Source organism: Eucyclogobius newberryi, unplaced genomic scaffold (genome assembly GCF_026437365.1).
Source record: "Eucyclogobius newberryi isolate DKJ021-1_F unplaced genomic scaffold, fEucNew1.0.hap1 SCAF_9, whole genome shotgun sequence".
In the NCBI taxonomy this organism is placed as follows: domain Eukaryota; kingdom Metazoa; phylum Chordata; class Actinopteri; order Gobiiformes; family Gobiidae; genus Eucyclogobius; species Eucyclogobius newberryi.
Window position 1 is genome coordinate 21,630,752 of NW_027316532.1, and position 19,747 is coordinate 21,650,498.

General features: G+C 44.0%; 1 protein-coding gene across 3 annotated transcripts in view; it reads left to right on the top strand.

Annotated features, from left to right (window-relative positions):
- Positions 1–19,747, top strand: part of rfx2 (regulatory factor X, 2 (influences HLA class II expression)) — a 40,195-nt gene that overhangs the window by 14,532 nt on the left and 5,916 nt on the right. For 2 of the 3 annotated variants that reach the window (XM_072439074.1, XM_072439076.1), the window contains 13 exons: positions 155–428; positions 2,517–2,591; positions 3,612–3,793; positions 3,968–4,087; positions 5,102–5,223; positions 7,528–7,646; positions 12,633–12,739; positions 13,736–13,887; positions 14,086–14,183; positions 14,252–14,401; positions 15,415–15,623; positions 16,437–16,590; positions 17,894–17,936. In XM_072439074.1, coding sequence (XP_072295175.1) covers positions 155–428; positions 2,517–2,591; positions 3,612–3,793; positions 3,968–4,087; positions 5,102–5,223; positions 7,528–7,646; positions 12,633–12,739; positions 13,736–13,887; positions 14,086–14,183; positions 14,252–14,401; positions 15,415–15,623; positions 16,437–16,590; positions 17,894–17,936 — 1,805 coding nt within the window. The remainder of the gene's footprint in view (positions 1–154; positions 429–2,516; positions 2,592–3,611; positions 3,794–3,967; positions 4,088–5,101; positions 5,224–7,527; positions 7,647–12,632; positions 12,740–13,735; positions 13,888–14,085; positions 14,184–14,251; positions 14,402–15,414; positions 15,624–16,436; positions 16,591–17,893; positions 17,937–19,747) is intronic. The other variant, XM_072439075.1, reaches the window with a different exon arrangement.

Sequence of the window (19,747 nt, forward strand, 5' to 3'; positions counted from 1 at the left end):
TGTTATCTGTCCTTTTCCTCTGTATCTACCTGCGTTGTATCAATAAAATTTCCCCATGTGTGGACAATAAAGGATTATCTTATCTTATCTTATTAAGGCTAATTAAAGTGTAGTAGTTATAAAGTGTTATCAGCTCATCGTGTGTTTTGTCCAGTCGGGCGGCGTACTCCTACAACCCCGACTCGCAGCTGTACGGCCAGGGCAGCGGCGGGCCGTACTTTGACTCCCAGGCCGGGGGCGCTCACGTGACCACGGTGGTGTCGTCCTCCGGCGCGGGCGGGGTGCCCTCTCACGGCATGGTGGGCATTGCCATGGACGTGGGCAGCAGCCACATCATCTCCAGCGGCAGCACCTACCTGATCCATGGCGGCAGCATGGAGGGCAGCCGCAACCACATCTCGCACTCCTCACGCTCCTCCTCGGCCATGGTGAGGAACAAGAACAAAACGAGCCCCCACGCCGCTTCAGGGGGGACACACGCGGGGCCGGGGCTGGGCCAAGGGGGGTCGATTTTAGGATTTAACACTTAGTAAGCAGATACTGTATATATATTTTCTGCTCTAGTACTGAACCGTATTATACCGACTAGCACCAATATGATGTAAAAGTGGCTCTTAGGGTCAGAATGAGAGGAAGTGTTGATGATAGTTGTTGTTAACTTTACTGCAACGGTCGTGAAAAGCACTCATCGCAGGGAGAGAAATAACTTTGGACCATTGAACAGTTTAAAATGAACTTCAAGTTCGTAAATATCAAGTACAGCACCCTTTTTTAATCTAATTTTTTCAGTGAATAAATTATTTTGAATGATAAATATTATGTCTATTTACTTTTAGTTTTAATTTGGCACAATATTATTCTCTCTCTCTCTCGCTCTTTGAGTGCGGTAGCACCTGGAGTGACACATCACCTTAGCCACTCCCTATAAATGTCCCTGTACACAGCTTTAAATGTGTACACAGCTTTAAATGTCCCTGTACACAGCTTTAAATGACGAGTTATATATTAAAATTGATATATAGTCAGCGCCAGTATCGCCATAAATCTTATATTTATATATATAAATATTATTTTTATATATTTACATATATATTTACATATATATATATATATATATAAGATTCATAAATATATATATAAGATTTATAAATAATAAGTTTATAATACATTTTGAGACCAAGTTTGACCCCTCAACATAAGTCAAACTTAATTGCTCCTTTTAATCTTGTTGCCGTGGTTCTGTCCAACAGGTGAGAGTTACTTTGCTAAACCATGTTTAATTGTATGCGATTAATTGTGTATATATATCTATATCTATCTATAATATATAGATATATATATATATATATATATATATATAAGATTTATAAATTATACGTTCATTATGTTTTGTGACTCAGTTTGACCCCCTCGACATAAGTCAAACTTAATTGCTCCTTTTAATCTTGTTGCCGTGGTTCTGTCCAAAAGGTGAGAGTTACTTTGCTAACCCACCACAGGGGGGGCTAATCTCATCAACACTACCACATGCTGCTGTGGCCTTCATTAGTCATACCAGAGCAAGGAAAGAGGCATTCACGGCAACCTCAAGATTCTAAAGTTAACAAAAGATAAGCCAATAAAATTTAAATATGTATTTGTTGAAATCTATCCACAACATGGACAAAACGTTTCAGATTTGACTATCTTTTTTCAACAAAATCCTCCATAAGCATCTTGGTCCTAAACCAAAAAAACAAAGACTAGAATACATTTGAAAATGAAGTCCAAGTAAGTTAAAACCCTCCAAATCGAGTGACTAAGACGTGCCCTGGACCTCAGTGAGTTAGAGCGAGGTTAGCGGCAGTAGAACCAGGGCAGATTAAATAATTCAGATGTGCCTTGTTTGGGAGGTTTTCACAGGCACTTGAGCTCCTGGTGAAACAAAGAAACCCCTGGGGCTCATTACCATTTGGCCAGAGCCTCAGGAGTCCTCAGAAGGCTGGGAGCACTGCCTGGTTCTTTCTCCTCTTCCTCCCTGTCTCCAGTTTGGCTTCAGTCGTGTACTCTTTTTTTCTTCGTAGCTCATAAAAAAAGACCCCGGTTTCATCGTCGCCTGTAGATTATTTGCACGGTATAGTCCAAACACCACTCATTCTATTAGCCTAATCAGTATCGTGCTTTTTAATTACAAATCCCAGGCATTGTTGACCTGTTGGCCCTAGCTTGACACCGGCCCCAGCCCCATTTGCGGGTCCCATTTGCATACACTGAGAAGCTTAACCCCGCGACACCCTTGATTTGCATGCCATTGTCAGCCAATAACGCATTTGGCTACAACACTGAACGATTTGAATGGAAATGCAGATATCTGGCCGCTTGCTAACAGTCCTGTTTCCTAATTTTTGTGTGCGTGCGCGTGCTTGTGTGTGTGTGCGATTTTGATTTCTGTCGTTTTATCCTTTGCTTACCCCTGTCTCTCTTCTCTGTCCACTTTTCTTTCTTTTTTTTTTTGGCATGCTCATCTCTTTCTTTAGCTTGAAATGGCGATTGAAAACCTCCAAAAGTCTGAAGGAATTGCCAGTCACAAGAGCAGCCTGCTCAACAGCCATGTAAGTCCCCCAGTAACTGTCTCTGAGGCAGTGTGTGTCGCGCTTGCATTTGTATGGCCGGTTAAACGGGACATATTACGCTACCGTGAGTCGACGCCCGTGAGTTTACTCTTACTCCTACGCCTGCACGCAGAGTAATACAACGTCACACAGCCACTTTTTAAAATTCAACACATGTGAGTGACACCGCGAACGCCACTTGTTACGGCGAGAGTCGATGGACCCGTGTCTATTTCTGAGCCTTTTTAGATCAACATTGCCGTTTTTATAAAGAACAAAATGTAAAATGACAATCTGCTTATTGTGTAGTTTGATGCGAAGTAGCTGTATAAAGCCTAATACGTCTCCTTTAAACACACTGCCTCCTGCTGGCTTTCTTTACTCCTCACTCACTGCAGTCGAGTTTCACTTTGATCAGTCTTGCATTTGCTATTATGGTTTGCTCATGTATTTGTTCACTTTAATAATGCATGGAATTGATTTGAAATGCTGTGGCTTAAATTGAAATTGATTTACTCTCAGGCCTTTCTAATTCTTTTTTCCCCCATTGGCTGAACATGACATCATCCAGCTTTAACAGAGCAGCAGGTAGATTAAAAACTACCTGCTGCTGGGGGTGAATGTTTTTGAAGGATACAAAACTTTTATTTTAAGTCTAAATGTTTTTTCCCCCATAAACGAGTGTAAAAACACTGTGTGAGGACATCAGACACTGCGTTGTGTCTGTGTCTTTTTATTATAAAACATTTAATCCAATGTATCAGATTTATTTTCCTGGGTTAGCACTTCTCAGCACATTTATGAATATCATGTCATAAAGATAAGTCCATTTTACCCAATGTACAAGTGCGTCTCTAGTCACAGAAGTAAACATCATTATTATCTCATCTCAGATACGTTTTGACCTAAAGTAGAACACAAATGCCAAATGGCGATCGTTTTAAAGTTGCAAATCTCTCTCTCTCACAGTTTGGTTTCACGATCAGGCCTGCATATATTTTTATACTTGTGTACTTTTAGCTGCAGTGGCTTCTGGACAACTACGAGACGGCGGAGGGCGTGAGCCTGCCGCGCTGCTCACTTTACAACCATTACCTTCGACACTGTCAGGAGCAGAAGCTGGACCCGGTCAACGCCGCCTCCTTCGGCAAACTCATCCGCTCCGTCTTCATGGGCCTCCGGACGCGCCGGCTGGGCACCAGGTACGCGCTCTCACGACGCCCGCCGCGCGATAACCATAATCACGCCGCCGCTGCTATGGCTGTAGGACGAGTCTGACGAAGCTCCTGAGCGCGGCTGCGGATGGAAGGCGATAAACACGGTAATTACGCTTGAAGGCGAGAATTCTCTGACATTTGCCGTTGTGAACCCACCAGAGGGAACTCCAAGTACCACTACTACGGCATCCGGGTGAAGCCGGACTCTCCGCTGAACCGGCTGACGGAGGACACGCAGTACATGGCCATGAGGCAGCAGCCCGTGCACCAGAAGCAGAGGTCAGACTACCATCCACGCCTTTCAGTTGCCTTTTTACCGTTTCCTTGGACTTTTGCTGATTCAACACAGCAAAATGATCATTTGACTGAAATCCCCCGAATTCAGATTAATCTTAATTTGATTCGTTTTGACCATGTGTTTGTGTGACGAAGAATATATACGAAGACATTTCTTTTACCGTATTTTCCGGACTATAAGTGGCACCTTTTTTTTCATAGTTTTGGCCGGGGTGCAACTTATACTTATATTTATACTTATATACTTATACTCCGGAGCGACTTATACGTGATATTATTTGTTATTTTCACACTTGCAACCGCATTTCATACTCCAGTGCGACTTATGTTTTTTCTTCTCTATTATGCATTTTTTGGCTGGTGCGACTTATACTCCGGAAAATACGGTAATTAATCAATCATTGAATTAACGTAGTGCCTTTCACGACACTCGTAGCGCTTAGATTTCTAACTGGCTACAAGATACTGTACAATCAAACTTAGTGAAATTTAAGATTACCGTAATTATGATTAGGAACACTTTTTACAGAGACATAATATTTGTATTTGATTTGTAAATTGCTATGACACTGACTCCAATTTCCCATCAGTCTGAAGCCCATGAATACCCACAATGCCGTAAGGCGGATCTGATTAGCTAGAGCATCTACTCGCTCATTAATTGTAGCATTTTGAAGACTTTTTGCACGCGCGGTTTGGCATATTGGCATATTCTTCGTCACAGATCTCGGCTTTTCTCTCTGATCAGAAAGAACCAAATCGAGCCTGAAAAGCGTCATGCATCTAAATGTATAAATATACAACTTCTACCCGTATGAAGTTGTGAATGTAAGTAATCCAGGAGTGGTCTATGTCAGAAAAGGTGTAAATGACTCTTTCTACCTGTCTAAATATGTAGTTAGTTATTTATTTAAACCAAACACTGTGGCCAGAGTCTGTGGTGTTTGAGCGCGTGTTTCTGGAGCTAACGCTGTTCCTTCCTGTTGCATGTGTTAGATTCAAGCCTCTGCAGAAGGTGGATGGGATGTCTGACAGCCTGTGTGGGAGCTCGCAGCACTGCAGCAGCACGCCAGAGCAGTCTGTGGCCGCTCAGAGTCAACACCACCAGCAGTACATCGGTAAGAACGCTGTAAGCCGGGCCCCAGTTCACCGTAGCAAGCTATCGTCTTTACTTAATCAGCAGCACAAGACCGGCCGGCAGCCTTTATACTTTGAACTGTTTTGACAAAAAGCAAACTTGAGCAGGGGAAGTTCTGGTAGAGCAGCTGTCGCCTTCTTTCCAGAGAGTTTTGGGTTCCGTTTAAAGGTGCACTGGTCACTTGTCTGGTATTTATTAGGCCGGCAAAGCAAAAACATCTCCACGGAAAAGCAAGTGGCAGACTCAGAAAAGCACCTTAAGTTGATTCTTCCCTCCCCAGATTCAGGGAGATTTTTTATTTGAAATGTTCTTTTAAACTTGTACTGCGGATAAAGGAAGCTGAAACCTTGTGTGCATAAAGGCGCCACTTTGAACACTTTTTACATATTACAATATAAAGACATACAGAGACTGTAGACTGCCACACACACACAGTGTGCCCCCTACTGTACATTCTGTATTTATTCACTGATTCACTTTACATACTCTGCACTTTTAACTGCTGTTTTGCACTTCTGGTTGACGCTAACTGCATTTCGTTGTCTTAGTACCTGTACTCTGTGCAATGACAATAAAGTTGAATCTAATCTAATCTAATCTAATCTAAAATCATTTCATTTTGAATTGCCTTGGCAACAGTGATTCAAGTATGGGCTAGTTAAGTGTGACGTCAGATGTTCTAACTAATCTCTAGAGGAAGACCAGATTTCACACAGCTTTAAATGCTAAATGTTCCCGTTCAAAACCCTGGAGCAAGTTAAACTCGCCAAACTGCCAGTTTAAGGAAGGGGGCCGGACCAGGAAGTAAGAGTGATGACATCATCGCTTAACAATCTCACACACTCAATTCATGATGTCAATTATTTTGTGTGAGTGTGTGCGTGTGCGTGTTGGTTAGGCATGTGTGGTCTTTATCTTTATGTGTGTATATATTTGTGTGTGTGTTTGTGTTGGGTAGTCATGTGCGGTCTTTATGTGTGTGTGTGTGTTGGGTAGGCATGTGCGGTCTTTATGTGTGTGTGTGTGTGTGTGTTTGTTTGTGTTGGGTAGGCATGTGTGGTCTTTATGTGTGTGTGTGTGTGTGTGTTTGTGTTGGGTAGGCATGTGCGGTCTTTATGTGTGTGTGTGTGTGTGTGTGTGTGTTTGTGTTGGGTAGGCATGTGCGGTCTTTATGCGTGTGTGTGTGTTTGTGTTGGGTAGGCATGTGTGGTCTTTATGTGTGTGTGTTTGTGTTGGGTAGGCATGTGCGGTCTTTATGTGTGTGTGTGTGTGTGTTTGTGTTGGGTAGGCATGTGCGGTCTTTGTGTGTGTGTGTGTGTTTGTGTTGAGTAGGCATGTGCGGTCTTTATGTGCGTGTGTGTGTGTGTTTGTGTTGGGTAGGCATGTGTGGTCTGTATGTGTGTTTGTGTTGGGTAGGCATGTGTGTGTGTCTGTCTGTCTGTCTGTCTGTCTGTCTGTCTGTGTCTCTGTCTCTGTCTGTCTGTCTGTCTCTGTCTGTCTCTGTGTCTGTCTGTGTCTGTCTGTGTCTGTCTGTGTCTGTCTGTCTGTGCCTGTCTGTCTGTGTCTGTCTGTCTGTCTGTCTGTGTCTGTCTGTCTGTGTCTGTCTGTCTGTGTCTGTCTGTGTCTGTCTGTCTGTCTGTGTCTGTCTGTCTGTGTCTGTCTGTCTGTGTCTGTCTGTCTGTGTGTGTCTGTGTCTGTCTGTCTGTCTGTGTCTGTCTGTGTGTGTCTGTCTGTCTGTGTCTGTCTGTCTGTGTGTGTCTGTCTGTGTCTGTCTGTCTGTGTGTGTCTGTCTGTCTGTGTCTGTCTGTCTGTGTCTGTCTGTGTCTGTCTGTGTCTGTCTGTGTCTGTGTGTGTCTGTGTGTGTCTGTGTCTGTCTGTCTGTGTCTGTCTGTCTGTGTCCGTCTGTGTCTGTCTGTCTGTGTCTGTCTGTCTGTGTCTGTCTGTGTCTGTCTGTGTCTGTCTGTCTGTGTCTGTCTGTGTCTGTCTGTCTGTGTCTGTCTGTGTCTGTCTGTCTGTGTCTGTCTGTGTCTGTCTGTCTGTGTCTGTCTGTGTCTGTCTGTGTCTGTCTGTCTGTGTCTGTCTGTCTGTGTCTGTGTGTCTGTCTGTGTGTGTCTGTGTGTCTGTCTGTGTGTGTCTGTGTGTCTGTCTGTGTGTGTCTGTCTGTGTCTGTCTGTCTGTGTCTGTCTGTCCTGTGTGTGTCTGTCTGTGTCTGTCTGTCTGTGTGTGTCTGTCTGTGTCTGTCTGTCTGTGTGCTGTGACTGACAGCTGTCGCCTCTTCACTCAGACACCTCTCACTCGTTGCCTCCGTTCCCTTCTCCTGACCTGGACGCTCAGCCTTTGCCTGAGCGCATCAGCATAAGCGATATCAAGAAGCTGCAGAAGCTCTACAGAGACCACTGCGAGGTAAGTTCAAAAGGGTTTTAAACATGTGATTAACATGTTGCACCGCACATTCATGGCCAGATTGACCTGATCTTAAACCCACATTCACCGCATCTTGTGACACTCATCCTTCAGGTGTCGCGCTTCCACTTCCTGTTTGCCGCTCCAGTGTTGAATCCTAATCGTCTTATTTATATCTTTGGGATTAAAATAACTGCCCGTCAAAACATAAAGCTGTAGGTCGACTGATGACCTGACGACAAGTATCTGATGTCTCATAGAAGTCGACACAAAGAAACTGGCCTCGTTTACTTCAGCACTATTATTACCACCCAGTTCCACAAGCTCAAGCTTTTACCTAATTAAAATGATATCGAAGAACGTATTCAATGCTCTCTCACAAGTGTAGTATTTATTCAGTATATTTATGTTATGTTATAGTAGCTTTGTAGCCTTATACTTTTATTGTTTTAGTATATTTCTTTATTATTTATGTATTTAGTAAGTATTTACATTGTTTGATTTAAGGTCTATTTTTATTATTTATCTTGCATATTTTTCATACTATTTATTAGGGCTTGGTGATATGACAAAAAAAAAAAAATCCTATATAAATCTTATTATTAATTTTTTTCCCCCTCATAGAAATGTACTGATCGCTTATTTAATTTTGTCTAATTAAACACGCTTAAAAATGCCTTTCATTATTCATTTGTTCAACATAAACGATACAGACTTTTAACCATTTAACACATAAATCTGTAGAGTTGGATTGATTGCCCATCTTCTTTTTTCTTAAAATCGTCAAAAAGACCCGCCGTGCCATTCAACAGGTGACACGTGGTTTGTTAGAAAGTCAGACTGGCACAAGGTGAATGTCGGACTTAAAGACATGGCGTGTTGCATAATGAATTCGAATGTGTTGCGTAACGTGAATCGTGGCCCTTGGGCGGGACAATGGTCACGAGTGGGCAGAAGAAAGCCCCCTGACCACGTTCCCCTGAGACTGGCCGGAATAATATTGGACATTAAAATTTGGGGCTTTTGAGGCAGGGGAGCGGCCGTGATTAAGGCGGCACAACCCTGGCTTTATCATATTATCCCTGGCCCTGCTTGTCCAGCCTCGCCACGATGCCTTTGTTCCTGGCGCCTTTTCATCGCGGCGCGGCTTTCAAGACGTGCCAATTAACCTTTGAGCGCGCGGACTGGACGCCTCGGTGTCTTTGTGGCGGCCTCCTCTCGAGCCTTTGTGTCGCCTTGTCTGCGGACGGGCACACGGGCCGCGGGCTTTGTCCACCGGCGCATTTCTGTCACTTGCACACCAGCCCCCAGCGCCTCGCACGGTTTAAGGTTTACGCGTTTCTCTCTTTTTGTGGACGGACACTGGCACGTTAACAAATCAGCAAAGGCTTTATTAGCACGGAAAGCGACAGAGTAATTAAAGAGTTGACTCGCATGTTACTCTGTTTAAAAGAAAGCTTAAAAGCAGAGGTTTCATTTGAATGGTTTTGTTTGAAGTAGTTCATAACAACAGTCCATAGCTGTGAGTCGTGTTAGAGACACGATGTACAAGGTTTAATGGTCTGAAACTGAAGAAAACACACTGTAATGAATAAATTAAATACACTTTTTTACTTGGGCTCAATGTAAGTGAAGAAAATGGAAGACTGTGTTCACTGCAAAAAGTTTAACCTTGCTTAAAATTAAATTTTGACCCTCAGTAACATGTAACACTAACACGTAGCACCTCACTAACATGTAACACGTTGCCCCTTAGTAACATGTTGCCCCTCAGTAACATGTAACACGTTGCCCTTCAGTAACATGTAACACGTTGCCCCTCGGTAACATGTAACACGTTGCCCCTCAGTAACATGTAACACGTTGCCCTTCAGTAACATGTAACACGTTGCCCCTCGGTAACATGTAACACGTTGCCCCTCAGTAACATGTAACACGTTGCCCCTCGGTAACATGTAACACGTTGCCCCTCGGTAACATGTAACACGTTGCCCCTCGGTAACATGTAACACGTTGCCCCTTAGTAACATGTAACACGTTGCCCATTAGTAACATGTTGCCCCTCAGTAACATGTTGCCCCTCAGTAACATGTAACATGTTGCCCCTCAGTAACATGTAACATGTTGCCCCTCAGTAACATGTAACATGTTGCCCCTCAGTAACATGTAACATGTTGCCCCTCAGTAACATGTTGCCCCTCAGTAACATGTAACACGTTGCCCCTCAGTAACATGTAACATGTTGCCCCTCAGTAACATGTTGCCCCTCGGTAACATGTAACATGTTGCCCCTCAGTAACATGTAACATGTTGCCCCTCAGTAACATGTTGCCCCTCAGTAACATGTAACACGTTGCCCCTCAGTAACATGTAACACGTTGCCCCTCAGTAACATGTAACATGTTGCCCCTCAGTAACATGTTGCCCCTCAGTAACATGTAACATGTTGCCCCTCAGTAACATGTTGCCCCTCAGTAACATGTTGCCCCTCAGTAACATGTAACACGTTGCCCCTCAGTAACATGTAACACGTTGCCCCTCAGTAACATGTAACATGTTGCCCCTCAGTAACATGTTGCCCCTCAGTAACATGTTGCCCCTCAGTAACATGTAACACGTTGCCCCTCAGTAACATTTTGCCCCTCAGTAACATGTTGCCCCTCAGTAACATGTTGCCCCTCAGTAACACGTTGCCCCTCAGTAACACGTTGCCCCTCAGTAACATGTTGCCCCTCAGTAACATGTAACACGTTGCCCCTCAGTAACATGTAACACGTTGCCCCTCAGTAACACGTTGCCCCTCAGTAACATGTTGCCCCTCAGTAACATGTTGCCCCTCAGTAACATGTTGCCCCTCAGTAACATGTTGCCCCTCAGTAACATGTAACATGTTGCCCCTCAGTAACATGTAACATGTTGCCCCTCAGTAACATGTTGCACCTCAGTAACATGTAACATGTTGCCCCTCAGTAACATGTTGCCCCTCAGTAACATGTTGCCCCTTAGTAACATGTAACATGTTGCCCCTCAGTAACATGTTGCACCTCAGTAACATGTAACATGTTGCCCCTCAGTAACATGTTGCACCTCAGTAACATGTAACATGTTGCCCCTCAGTAACATGTTGCCCCTCAGTAACATGTTGCCCCTCAGTAACATGTTGCCCCTTAGTAACATGTAACATGTTGCCCCTCAGTAACATGTTGCCCCTTAGTAACATGTAACATGTTGCCCCTCAGTAACATGTTGCCCCTCAGTAACATGTTGCCCCTTAGTAACATGTAACATGTTGCCCCTCAGTAACATGTTGCCCCTCAGTAACATGTAACATGTTGCCCCTCAGTAACATGTTGCCCCTCAGTAACATGTAACATGTTGCCCCTCAGTAACATGTAACATGTTGCCCCTCAGTAACATGTAACATGTTGCCCCTCAGTAACAGCCCTCACATCATTATTATTATAATCATTATTATGCCAACAGGCCTGGTTTCATTTATGCTCTGCTCTTCTGTAATTCTAATACCTAATTACCCAGAGCCCATCTGTGTAATTAATTAAATTCTATTTTTAGATGTCTCATAAAACATCAAAGAACAAACAAATATATGCATTATTGGACTTAATTAAGGGTCAATCTCCTGACATGTTTTTCTGTTCTCAAAAAACCCTGCGGCGGCAAAACCCTGTCGTTCGGAGGGGGAATTCTCCTTTTTGTTTTGGAGTTCTGTGTTTGACCTGTTGCTGGGGGCAACCGTAAACAAGGTTGCCACGGTGACGGCCAAAGAGGAAGCAAAAACACATCATGTGATTAAAGCCTCTGCCGCTGCTGTGTGTAACCAGATCCAGCAGCAAGTGTGCGAATCTGGAGATGACACATGTTTGAGAGTTGTCCATCTAAACAAAGGCGCTCATGCCACTGCTTTGTGCCCACTTGAAAGGGCGCCGGGTCCAAAGCAGCATTTGAAGGTCCCGAGTTTGGGGGGTGGCTGCAGAATTCACCATGTTGCCGTAGCTTTCTTTCTTTCTTCTCTTTCTTGTTTGCTTTGAGCGTTTTTAACACTATTTGGACTGGCTCCGAGGAGAAGCGTCAAACACTGTGGCTTTTGTGCGCGCTGTGGTGCGTCCCGGCAACACCACACCTCTATCTGCACCGCACTGGCCCCGGCAGGAAAGAGGAACATGCACGGGGTTACCTCAGGTCAGCTGTGGTACTGCTCCAGTGTGAATGCAAATATCTACTCCATTTAGAAGTTATGTCATTTTAATAGTTCTCAATACAACTCACCAATACTTTACTTTACTTTACTTACATACTTACATTATACTTTGTGAGACTTTTGAAAGACATTTTAACCCAATAAATGTTGAAATGTGGAGACAGACGGCTTCTGGGTAGAGAATATTTATGATTAAAGATTGAATAATAAAGCTATTGTCTTTGTATTAAAAATAGTCTACTACAATTGGTTGATTAATTGTTGCAGCCTTGGTTTCCAATACGTTAAAAACATTCACATTTTAAGGCTTAAGTTAAAGTAGTATTGTGTCTTTTATTGACCTGTTGCTTCAGAAATTGTAAAGCTATTGGGCATGATCAGACATTATTGCCCTCATTACTAAAGATTTATTGATTTTAAACTTCTAAAAAATAGCCACCTCCTAAGCCCTAATCATGCACATCACGTGAAACATTAAAGTATATTTCTTTTGGGTGTTTAAAGCAGATTTGCAGCGCGGGAGTAAAGTATTTTTCCATCAGATCCGCGTTGAAATGAGGGTTTAAGTGAAAGCGGCGCTAAAGCCTGAACATGGCCTTTAGGCGCTGAAGATTAATGTCTGCAGCGGTGTCGGAGCCGGCTCATTGTCTCACCCCAGGGCCCTCAGCGAGCGGCCGCCTGCTGGAGGAGAAACTTTGTTGTGTGTCTGGTTGCCATGGCTCAGCTCTGTGTTTGGTCCTCCCCCTCCCCCTCCTTCCCCCCTGTAGGCCACTCTGGACGTGGTGATGAACCTCCAGTTCCACTACATCGAGAAACTCTGGCAGACGTTCTGGTACGCGACGTCGCCCTCTAGTGACGGGAGCGCCGCCGTTGGGTAAGACGTGTGCAGATGCTTCGCGTTCCGGCTCGTTTTTCTGTTGTAACCATTTTAATCAGTTCACTCCTCCATCTGCATTCATTTAGTATTATAGTTTTCATAGTTTTATTGCTTTTTATCATTGCTTTATTTCAAATCTTTCTTAAAGGGGACATATTTTGCAAAGTGTTTAATCATTGCTCCCTCACCATTATCTTACTTTATTTGATTCATACGTGTTTGAGTAATCCTATGTTGTCCTCGTTTCACCTACCCCGTATCTCCGCCCACATCCCTGTACTTACTTTGCAGTGATTATTTGGAATGTTGAGATGCAGAGTGATGGTTGTAGAGTTCCAAAATGTCACATAAATATACTTAACTCTTTAAATAAAAACACGTAAATGACAATTTAGCTGTTTGCTAAAACTGTTACTGTGAAAAGGCCTCTCAGTTTAGCAGTTTTAACAGAAAATCAGTGGTTCCTTTTCTGTTATTGATTAATTTTAGATCAATACTGGGATATACAATGAACAAAATGTATAAAGATGACTTACTTATTATCATTTTATTACTAGTGTATTGTTATTTTTTATCTTATTTTTAATAATAATATAACTAATAAAAAATAACAATAAAATAACAATAAAATACTAATAATATAACTATTTTCTTTTTATTTTATTAAACATTTTTAATTAGTTATATTATTATTTTGTTATTGTATTGTCATTTTTTATTAATAATATAACTAATAAAACATTTAAATAACAATGAAATATAACAATATAACTAATTACAAATTATAAAAAAATAACATTTAAATAATAATATAACTATTTTATTATTATTGTATTGTTATTTTACTATTATTTTTAATTAGTTATATTATTATTATCATTATTATAATTTTTTTATTATCCAATATTAAGTACCTGAAAAAGTACAAAGGACTCATCTTTTGTTTTTAAATACCCTGATAATGCCTTAAACCCGTGCTGTGGTCTGGTGCAGTGAGGACGACCCTGAGGGAATGATCCCGCGGGACAAACTGGTGTCCCTCTGCAAATTCGAGTCGGTGCGACTCTGGATGAGGAGCTGTGACCACATCCTGTACCAGGCTCTAGTGGAGATCCTCATCCCAGACGTGCTGCGCCCCGTGCCCAGTCAGTGACACACACACACACACACACACACACACACACACACACCACACACACACCACACACACACCACACACACACCACACACACCACACACACCACACACACCACACACACCACACACACCACACACCACACACCACACACCGCTAAATCAGAAAAAAGTAAAAAAAATCCACTTACATGACGTGTTCCGCTCAGGTACGCTCACTCAGGCCATCAGAAACTTTGCCAAGAGTCTGGAAGGTTGGCTGACAAACGCCATGACCAGCTTTCCTCATGAAATAATCCGCACCAAGGTAACGACGAGCTCGGAACCCGCATCGTCTTCTCTGAGCGAGTGTAACGTTGCGTGTCGCTTTCGCAGGTGGCTGTGGTGAGTGCGTTCGCGCAGACTCTGAGGCGCTACACGAGTCTGAACCATTTGGCTCAAGCTGCTCGCGCCGTCCTGCAGAACACCTCCCAGATCAACCAGATGCTCTCGGACCTCAACAGAGTGGACTTCGCCAACGTCCAGGTAAAATGCACTAAAGCGTGGTCCTAAATTCACTTTTAAATTTACAGCAAAAATCAGGGTCAAGTTGTATTTAGTGTTTCCCATAGACTTCATGTTGGGCTGTTTGATTTATATAGACATTTGAATCACAATTATTATAGATCTTTATTTATTTACGGGCAAAAGTGAATCTGTGCATTTGGGATTCATGTTTTAATTAGACAAATATCATTAGATAGTTGTTTTTTGATCAATTGGAGCAGTGATTGTGATACGTTTTCATAAGTTGTTCTTACTTTGTGAACGCCTGCGATTCAAAAATGCATCTTGTTGGATCTTGTGCTGCGTTCACGTGATCTCGTAAACTCTGAGAAAACTACGTCACACGTTTACAGACGACCGTTATAGTATCTTTGTTTCATCAGAAAGATCATGTAGAAAGAAAACCTGATTGTGATGGAACAGTTTGCATGCATTGTTTAAGAAAATTGTACTGTGACAAGTTCAGAAGATAAGCCATTGTTTGTTTGTGAACAGCAGGAGAGTAATAATAAATAAATATTTAAAAAACAACAACAAATTAATACAACAAAAACAAAATAAAATCAATCAAAATAAAATACAATTAAATCAAAATAAAATACAATTAAATCAAAATAAAATACAATTAAATCAAAATAAAATAGATAGATAAATAAAATAAAAATCAAGATAAAGAAATACTGGTATTAAAAAATATTTAAATCTAACAGAGTCAACACTATTATGTTCAATAACAATAATAATTACTATGAGTGTGTACAGTGCAGTGTAAAATGCCTTACCGGTAAATATTTTATAATATTATGTACAATGAGCTGAATTCTGGCTTAATTGTGTTTCATTTGGGAGGTTGAAACAAAATCCTGTCTGTGACGTAAACTCTGGAGCTTTGGTCCGACGCTCCTGTGGTCCAGAGTTCATATTGTGATGTTCCGAGTCTGCGCTTTGATCTCTGGAGTTCTAAACTTGTCCGTGTGCGTTCCGGGTCACAGGAGCAGGCGTCCTGGGTGTGCCAGTGCGACGAGAGCTTGGTGCAGCGCTTGGAGCAGGACTTTAAGGTGACACTGCAGCAGCAGAGCTCTCTGGACCAGTGGGCCACGTGGCTCGACAATGTGGTCACCCAAGTCCTGAAGCCGCACCAGGGCAGCCCCAGCTTCCCCAAGGCCGCGCGCCAGTTCCTCCTCAAGTGGTCCTTCTACAGGTGAAAACAGACATCTGATATGTTATTACTGACGCCTGCTCGGGCTTGTCAAAACACATCGATTAGAAACTAATCAACAGTAAAGCTGTTATCGAAAGTAGATACTCATTTTATGAAAAAACTGACCTTTCCTGAACTGTTTTAGAATTATATCAAGCTTTACGTGAACTCAAGAAGGTACTTTTGTCTAAAAAAGGAGCCATTTTTGTAATCATTGTGGTATTGAGTAGATCAATGCCCAGATACTAATCGATACATGCCCCAGTATATCTAGTATAATACTAATATAATAATAAGACGCTGAGAATAATTAATTTATAGGACAAAGTTGAACCTGTCCTGAATGCTTTTTTTACAATAATCTGGATCTTTTATGAGAACACCTGATATTATTAACAAAATTACTAATCAAATTATTTAAAATTAAACATTCTATCGTATGAAAAAGAAGCTGTTAATCATCTATAAATTTTTTTATCGAGCATCAAATATTTTCCCCAGAATAGAAATTGAGTTTGAAACTTTAGTATGTTGACAATACTATGGGCAAAATTAACTGGAGGTACTGCAGTTATTTTATTTTATTTTGTTTGAACACAATGTGACCAGAAAGAACTGAATCAGCTGGAAATACAAGAAGTTGATTTGTGCTGTTAAGAGTCTCTAGCTTTGCCTTTGTTGTAGTTTATTCCCCCTTAAGAGTGAGAGTATGTGACTAATCATACTAGACTAATCCTACTAATCATACTAATCATACTAGACTAATATTAGTATAGACTAATCCTCTCTGTGTGTGTGTGGCGCCCCCTACAGCTCCATGGTGATCCGGGACCTGACTCTCCGCAGTGCCGCGAGCTTCGGCTCCTTCCACCTCATCCGCCTCCTGTACGACGAGTACATGTTTTACCTGGTGGAGCATCGTGTGGCGCAGGCGACCGGAGAGACGCCCATCGCCGTCATGGGAGAGGTGTGTGTATGTGGTCCACAGGGGGCAGCAGAGAGTATTATCCACCATCGCTGTCATGGGAGAGGTGTGTGCATGTGGCCCACAGGGGGCAGCAGAGAGTATTATCCACCATCGCTGTCATGGGAGAGGTGTGTGCATGTGGCCCACAGGGGGCAGCAGAGAGTATTATCCACCATCGCTGTCATGGGAGAGGTGTGTGCATGTGGCCCACAGGGGGCAGCAGAGAGTATTATCCACCATCGCCGTCATGGGAGAGGTGTGTGCATGTAGCCCACAGGGGGCAGCAGAGAGTATTATCCACCATCGCCATCATGGGAGAGCTTTGTGTATGTGGCCCACAGGGGGCAGCAGAGAGTATTATCCACCATCGCCATCATGGGAGAGGTGTGTGCATGTGGCCCACAGGGGGCAGCAGAGAGTATTATCCACCATCGCCGTCATGGGAGAGGTGTGTGCATGTAGCCCACAGGGGGCAGCAGAGAGTATTATCCACCATCGCCATCATGGGAGAGGTGTGTGCATGTGGCCCACAGGGGGCAGCAGAGAGTATTATCCACCATCGCCGTCATGGGAGAGCTGTGTGCATGTAGCCCACAGGGGGCAGCAGAGAGTATTATCCACCATCGCCGTCATGGGAGAGGTGTGTGCATGTAGCCCACAGGGGGCAGCAGAGAGTATTATCCACCATCGCCGTCATGGGAGAGGTGTGTGCATGTAGCCCACAGGGGGCAGCAGAGAGTATTATCCACCATCGCCGTCATGGGAGAGGTGTGTGCATGTAGCCCACAGGGGGCAGCAGAGAGTATTATCCACCATCGCCGTCATGGGAGAGGTGTGTGCATGTAGCCCACAGGGAGCAGCAGAGAGTATTATCCACCATCGCCGTCATGGGAGAGCTGTGTGCATGTAGCCCACAGGGGGCAGCAGAGAGTATTATCCACCATCGCCGTCATGGGAGAGCTTTGTGTATGTGGCCCACAGGGGGCAGCAGAGAGTATTATCCGCAGCTCAATCACAGCTCGGACTGCAGCGTTTATCACTTATTTATGAAATACAATAGTACGATGCGTGTCCTGATACTCTGGCCTCGATACGATACGCGTGCCGATACTTGAGCCCGATGCACATCTCTGTAGCGATACCTGTATTGCCTCACAATATATATATCAAGATAAGGACATTTTGAGTGCAGTTCTACTGGAGACTAAACAAAGCACTTACAAGAGTAAAGGTTTTGATCTTCACGTTTCAGGATAATTCCAAATGCTTGTTCAATATATTTGTCTTTTTCTCTCATTTTCAGTTCAGTGACCTCAGCTCCATGATGCCTTCTTTACTGGAAAAAGGTAAGTTTTTATTTATTATGTGTCACTTCTTGCATCTACTGTGATAAGATGGCGCTGTTGAATGCCTCGGCATTTCGGTGCTCGTTGTTTTGTCTGTTTTTGTAAGTCAATTGTGTGTCTGCGCGCTCTTACACCCGTGAAGAGCTCCTATCCATCAGGACCACAACTCCTACGGATACAGTTCCAGTTCTTTTAGCATCTGCAGCAGAAATAGCTCTTATTTTGGCTAAAATCGTGAGACGCCGCAGAAGAGGAAGCGAGGCACACATACGCCCTTACCTGGGATTTTCCTCTCCAACGTGAACTCACTACCCAACAAACTGGACGATCTGGCCTTGTTGATGAGACGAAAACCGAGACTTTTCTTATTCCCGTGTTGTGTTTTTTACGGAGACGTGTGCGCTCCACAATTGCGGCGTGGAGCTGGAGGGATTCCAGCTGCTCCGAGCTGACCGTCTGAGAACTCTCACCGGAAAACAACCTGGCGGCGGTGTCTGTTTCTACAACTCCTGGTCTTCAGACGTGACGGTGATCTCCAAACACTGCTCTCCTGATCTGGAATATCTCTTCATCAACTGCCAAACCTTTCTACTCGCCGAGTGAGTTTGCCTCATTCATCCTGGCTGCTGTTTACATCCCGCCGAGCGCGCAGGAGGCGGAGCTCATGGACCAGGTTCTGAGCGTGGAGCGGACCTTCCCGGAATCTCAGGGGGAATCTCAGCCACAAACTACCAAAATACAGACAGTTTATTAAAGTCCCGACCAGAGAGTAGAACACGCTGGCTCACTGCTACACAACAGACAGCAACGCCTTCCACGGTGGGCTCGTCAGACCACGTCATGGTTCACCTGATCCCCACGTACAGACAGATGCTGAAGCTCTCCAAACCTGTAGGACTTCTAAGAGGTGGACCAACTAGGCAGTGGAGGAGGAGCTACGTGCGTGTTTGAACATTACAGACTGGGAGGTCTTCAGAGCTGCCACAGACAGTTTGGATGAGTACATGGACACTGTGACATCATACATTCGATTCTGTGAGGACAGCATTATACCATCACACACCAAAGTCACTTTCAACAATGACAAACCCTGGTTCACACCCAAACTGAGGCAGTTAAGGCGGCAGAAGGAGGCAGTGCACGAGGCCGGTGATAGAGAGCGCTACAAAGATGCAAAGTACGGATTTAGCAGAGAGGTGTCGAGAGCTAGATCACAGTACAATACGCGTCTGAAGCAGCCGTTCTCAAACAACAACCTCGCCTCTGTGTGGAGTGGGCTCCGGCTTCTCACCAACTACAAGCCCAGAGCCCCCCCCTTCTGCAGATGACAGAAAACTGGCCCGGCAACTCAACACCTACTGCAGATTCAACACCCCCTCCCCCACTGTGGCCACCTCTGCCAACCCAACCCCGGTCCCCCCCACCTCCCCCACCTCTCTCACAGTTCAGGAACAGGATGTGTGCAGACTATTCCGTAAATCCAGCCCTCGAAAAGCTGCTGGACCAGACGGTGTCACCCCGGTCACCTTAAGACACTGTGCAGGCGAGCTGGCCCCTGTCTTCACTGGCATTTTTTACACCTCCCTGGAGTCATGCCATGTCCCAGCCTGCTTCAAGTCGTCCATCATCGTCCCTGTCCCCAAGAAGCCCCGGATCACTGGACTTGACTACTGACGTCAGCGCCACAGGTCTGTAGTCATTAAGTCATTTGAGCGCCTGGTCCTCCCCCACCTCAAGTCCTTCACCTCCCCCTGCTGGAGACTTCCTGACGGATCGGAGGCAGTGCGTGCGGCTGGGGAAGAACGTCTCAA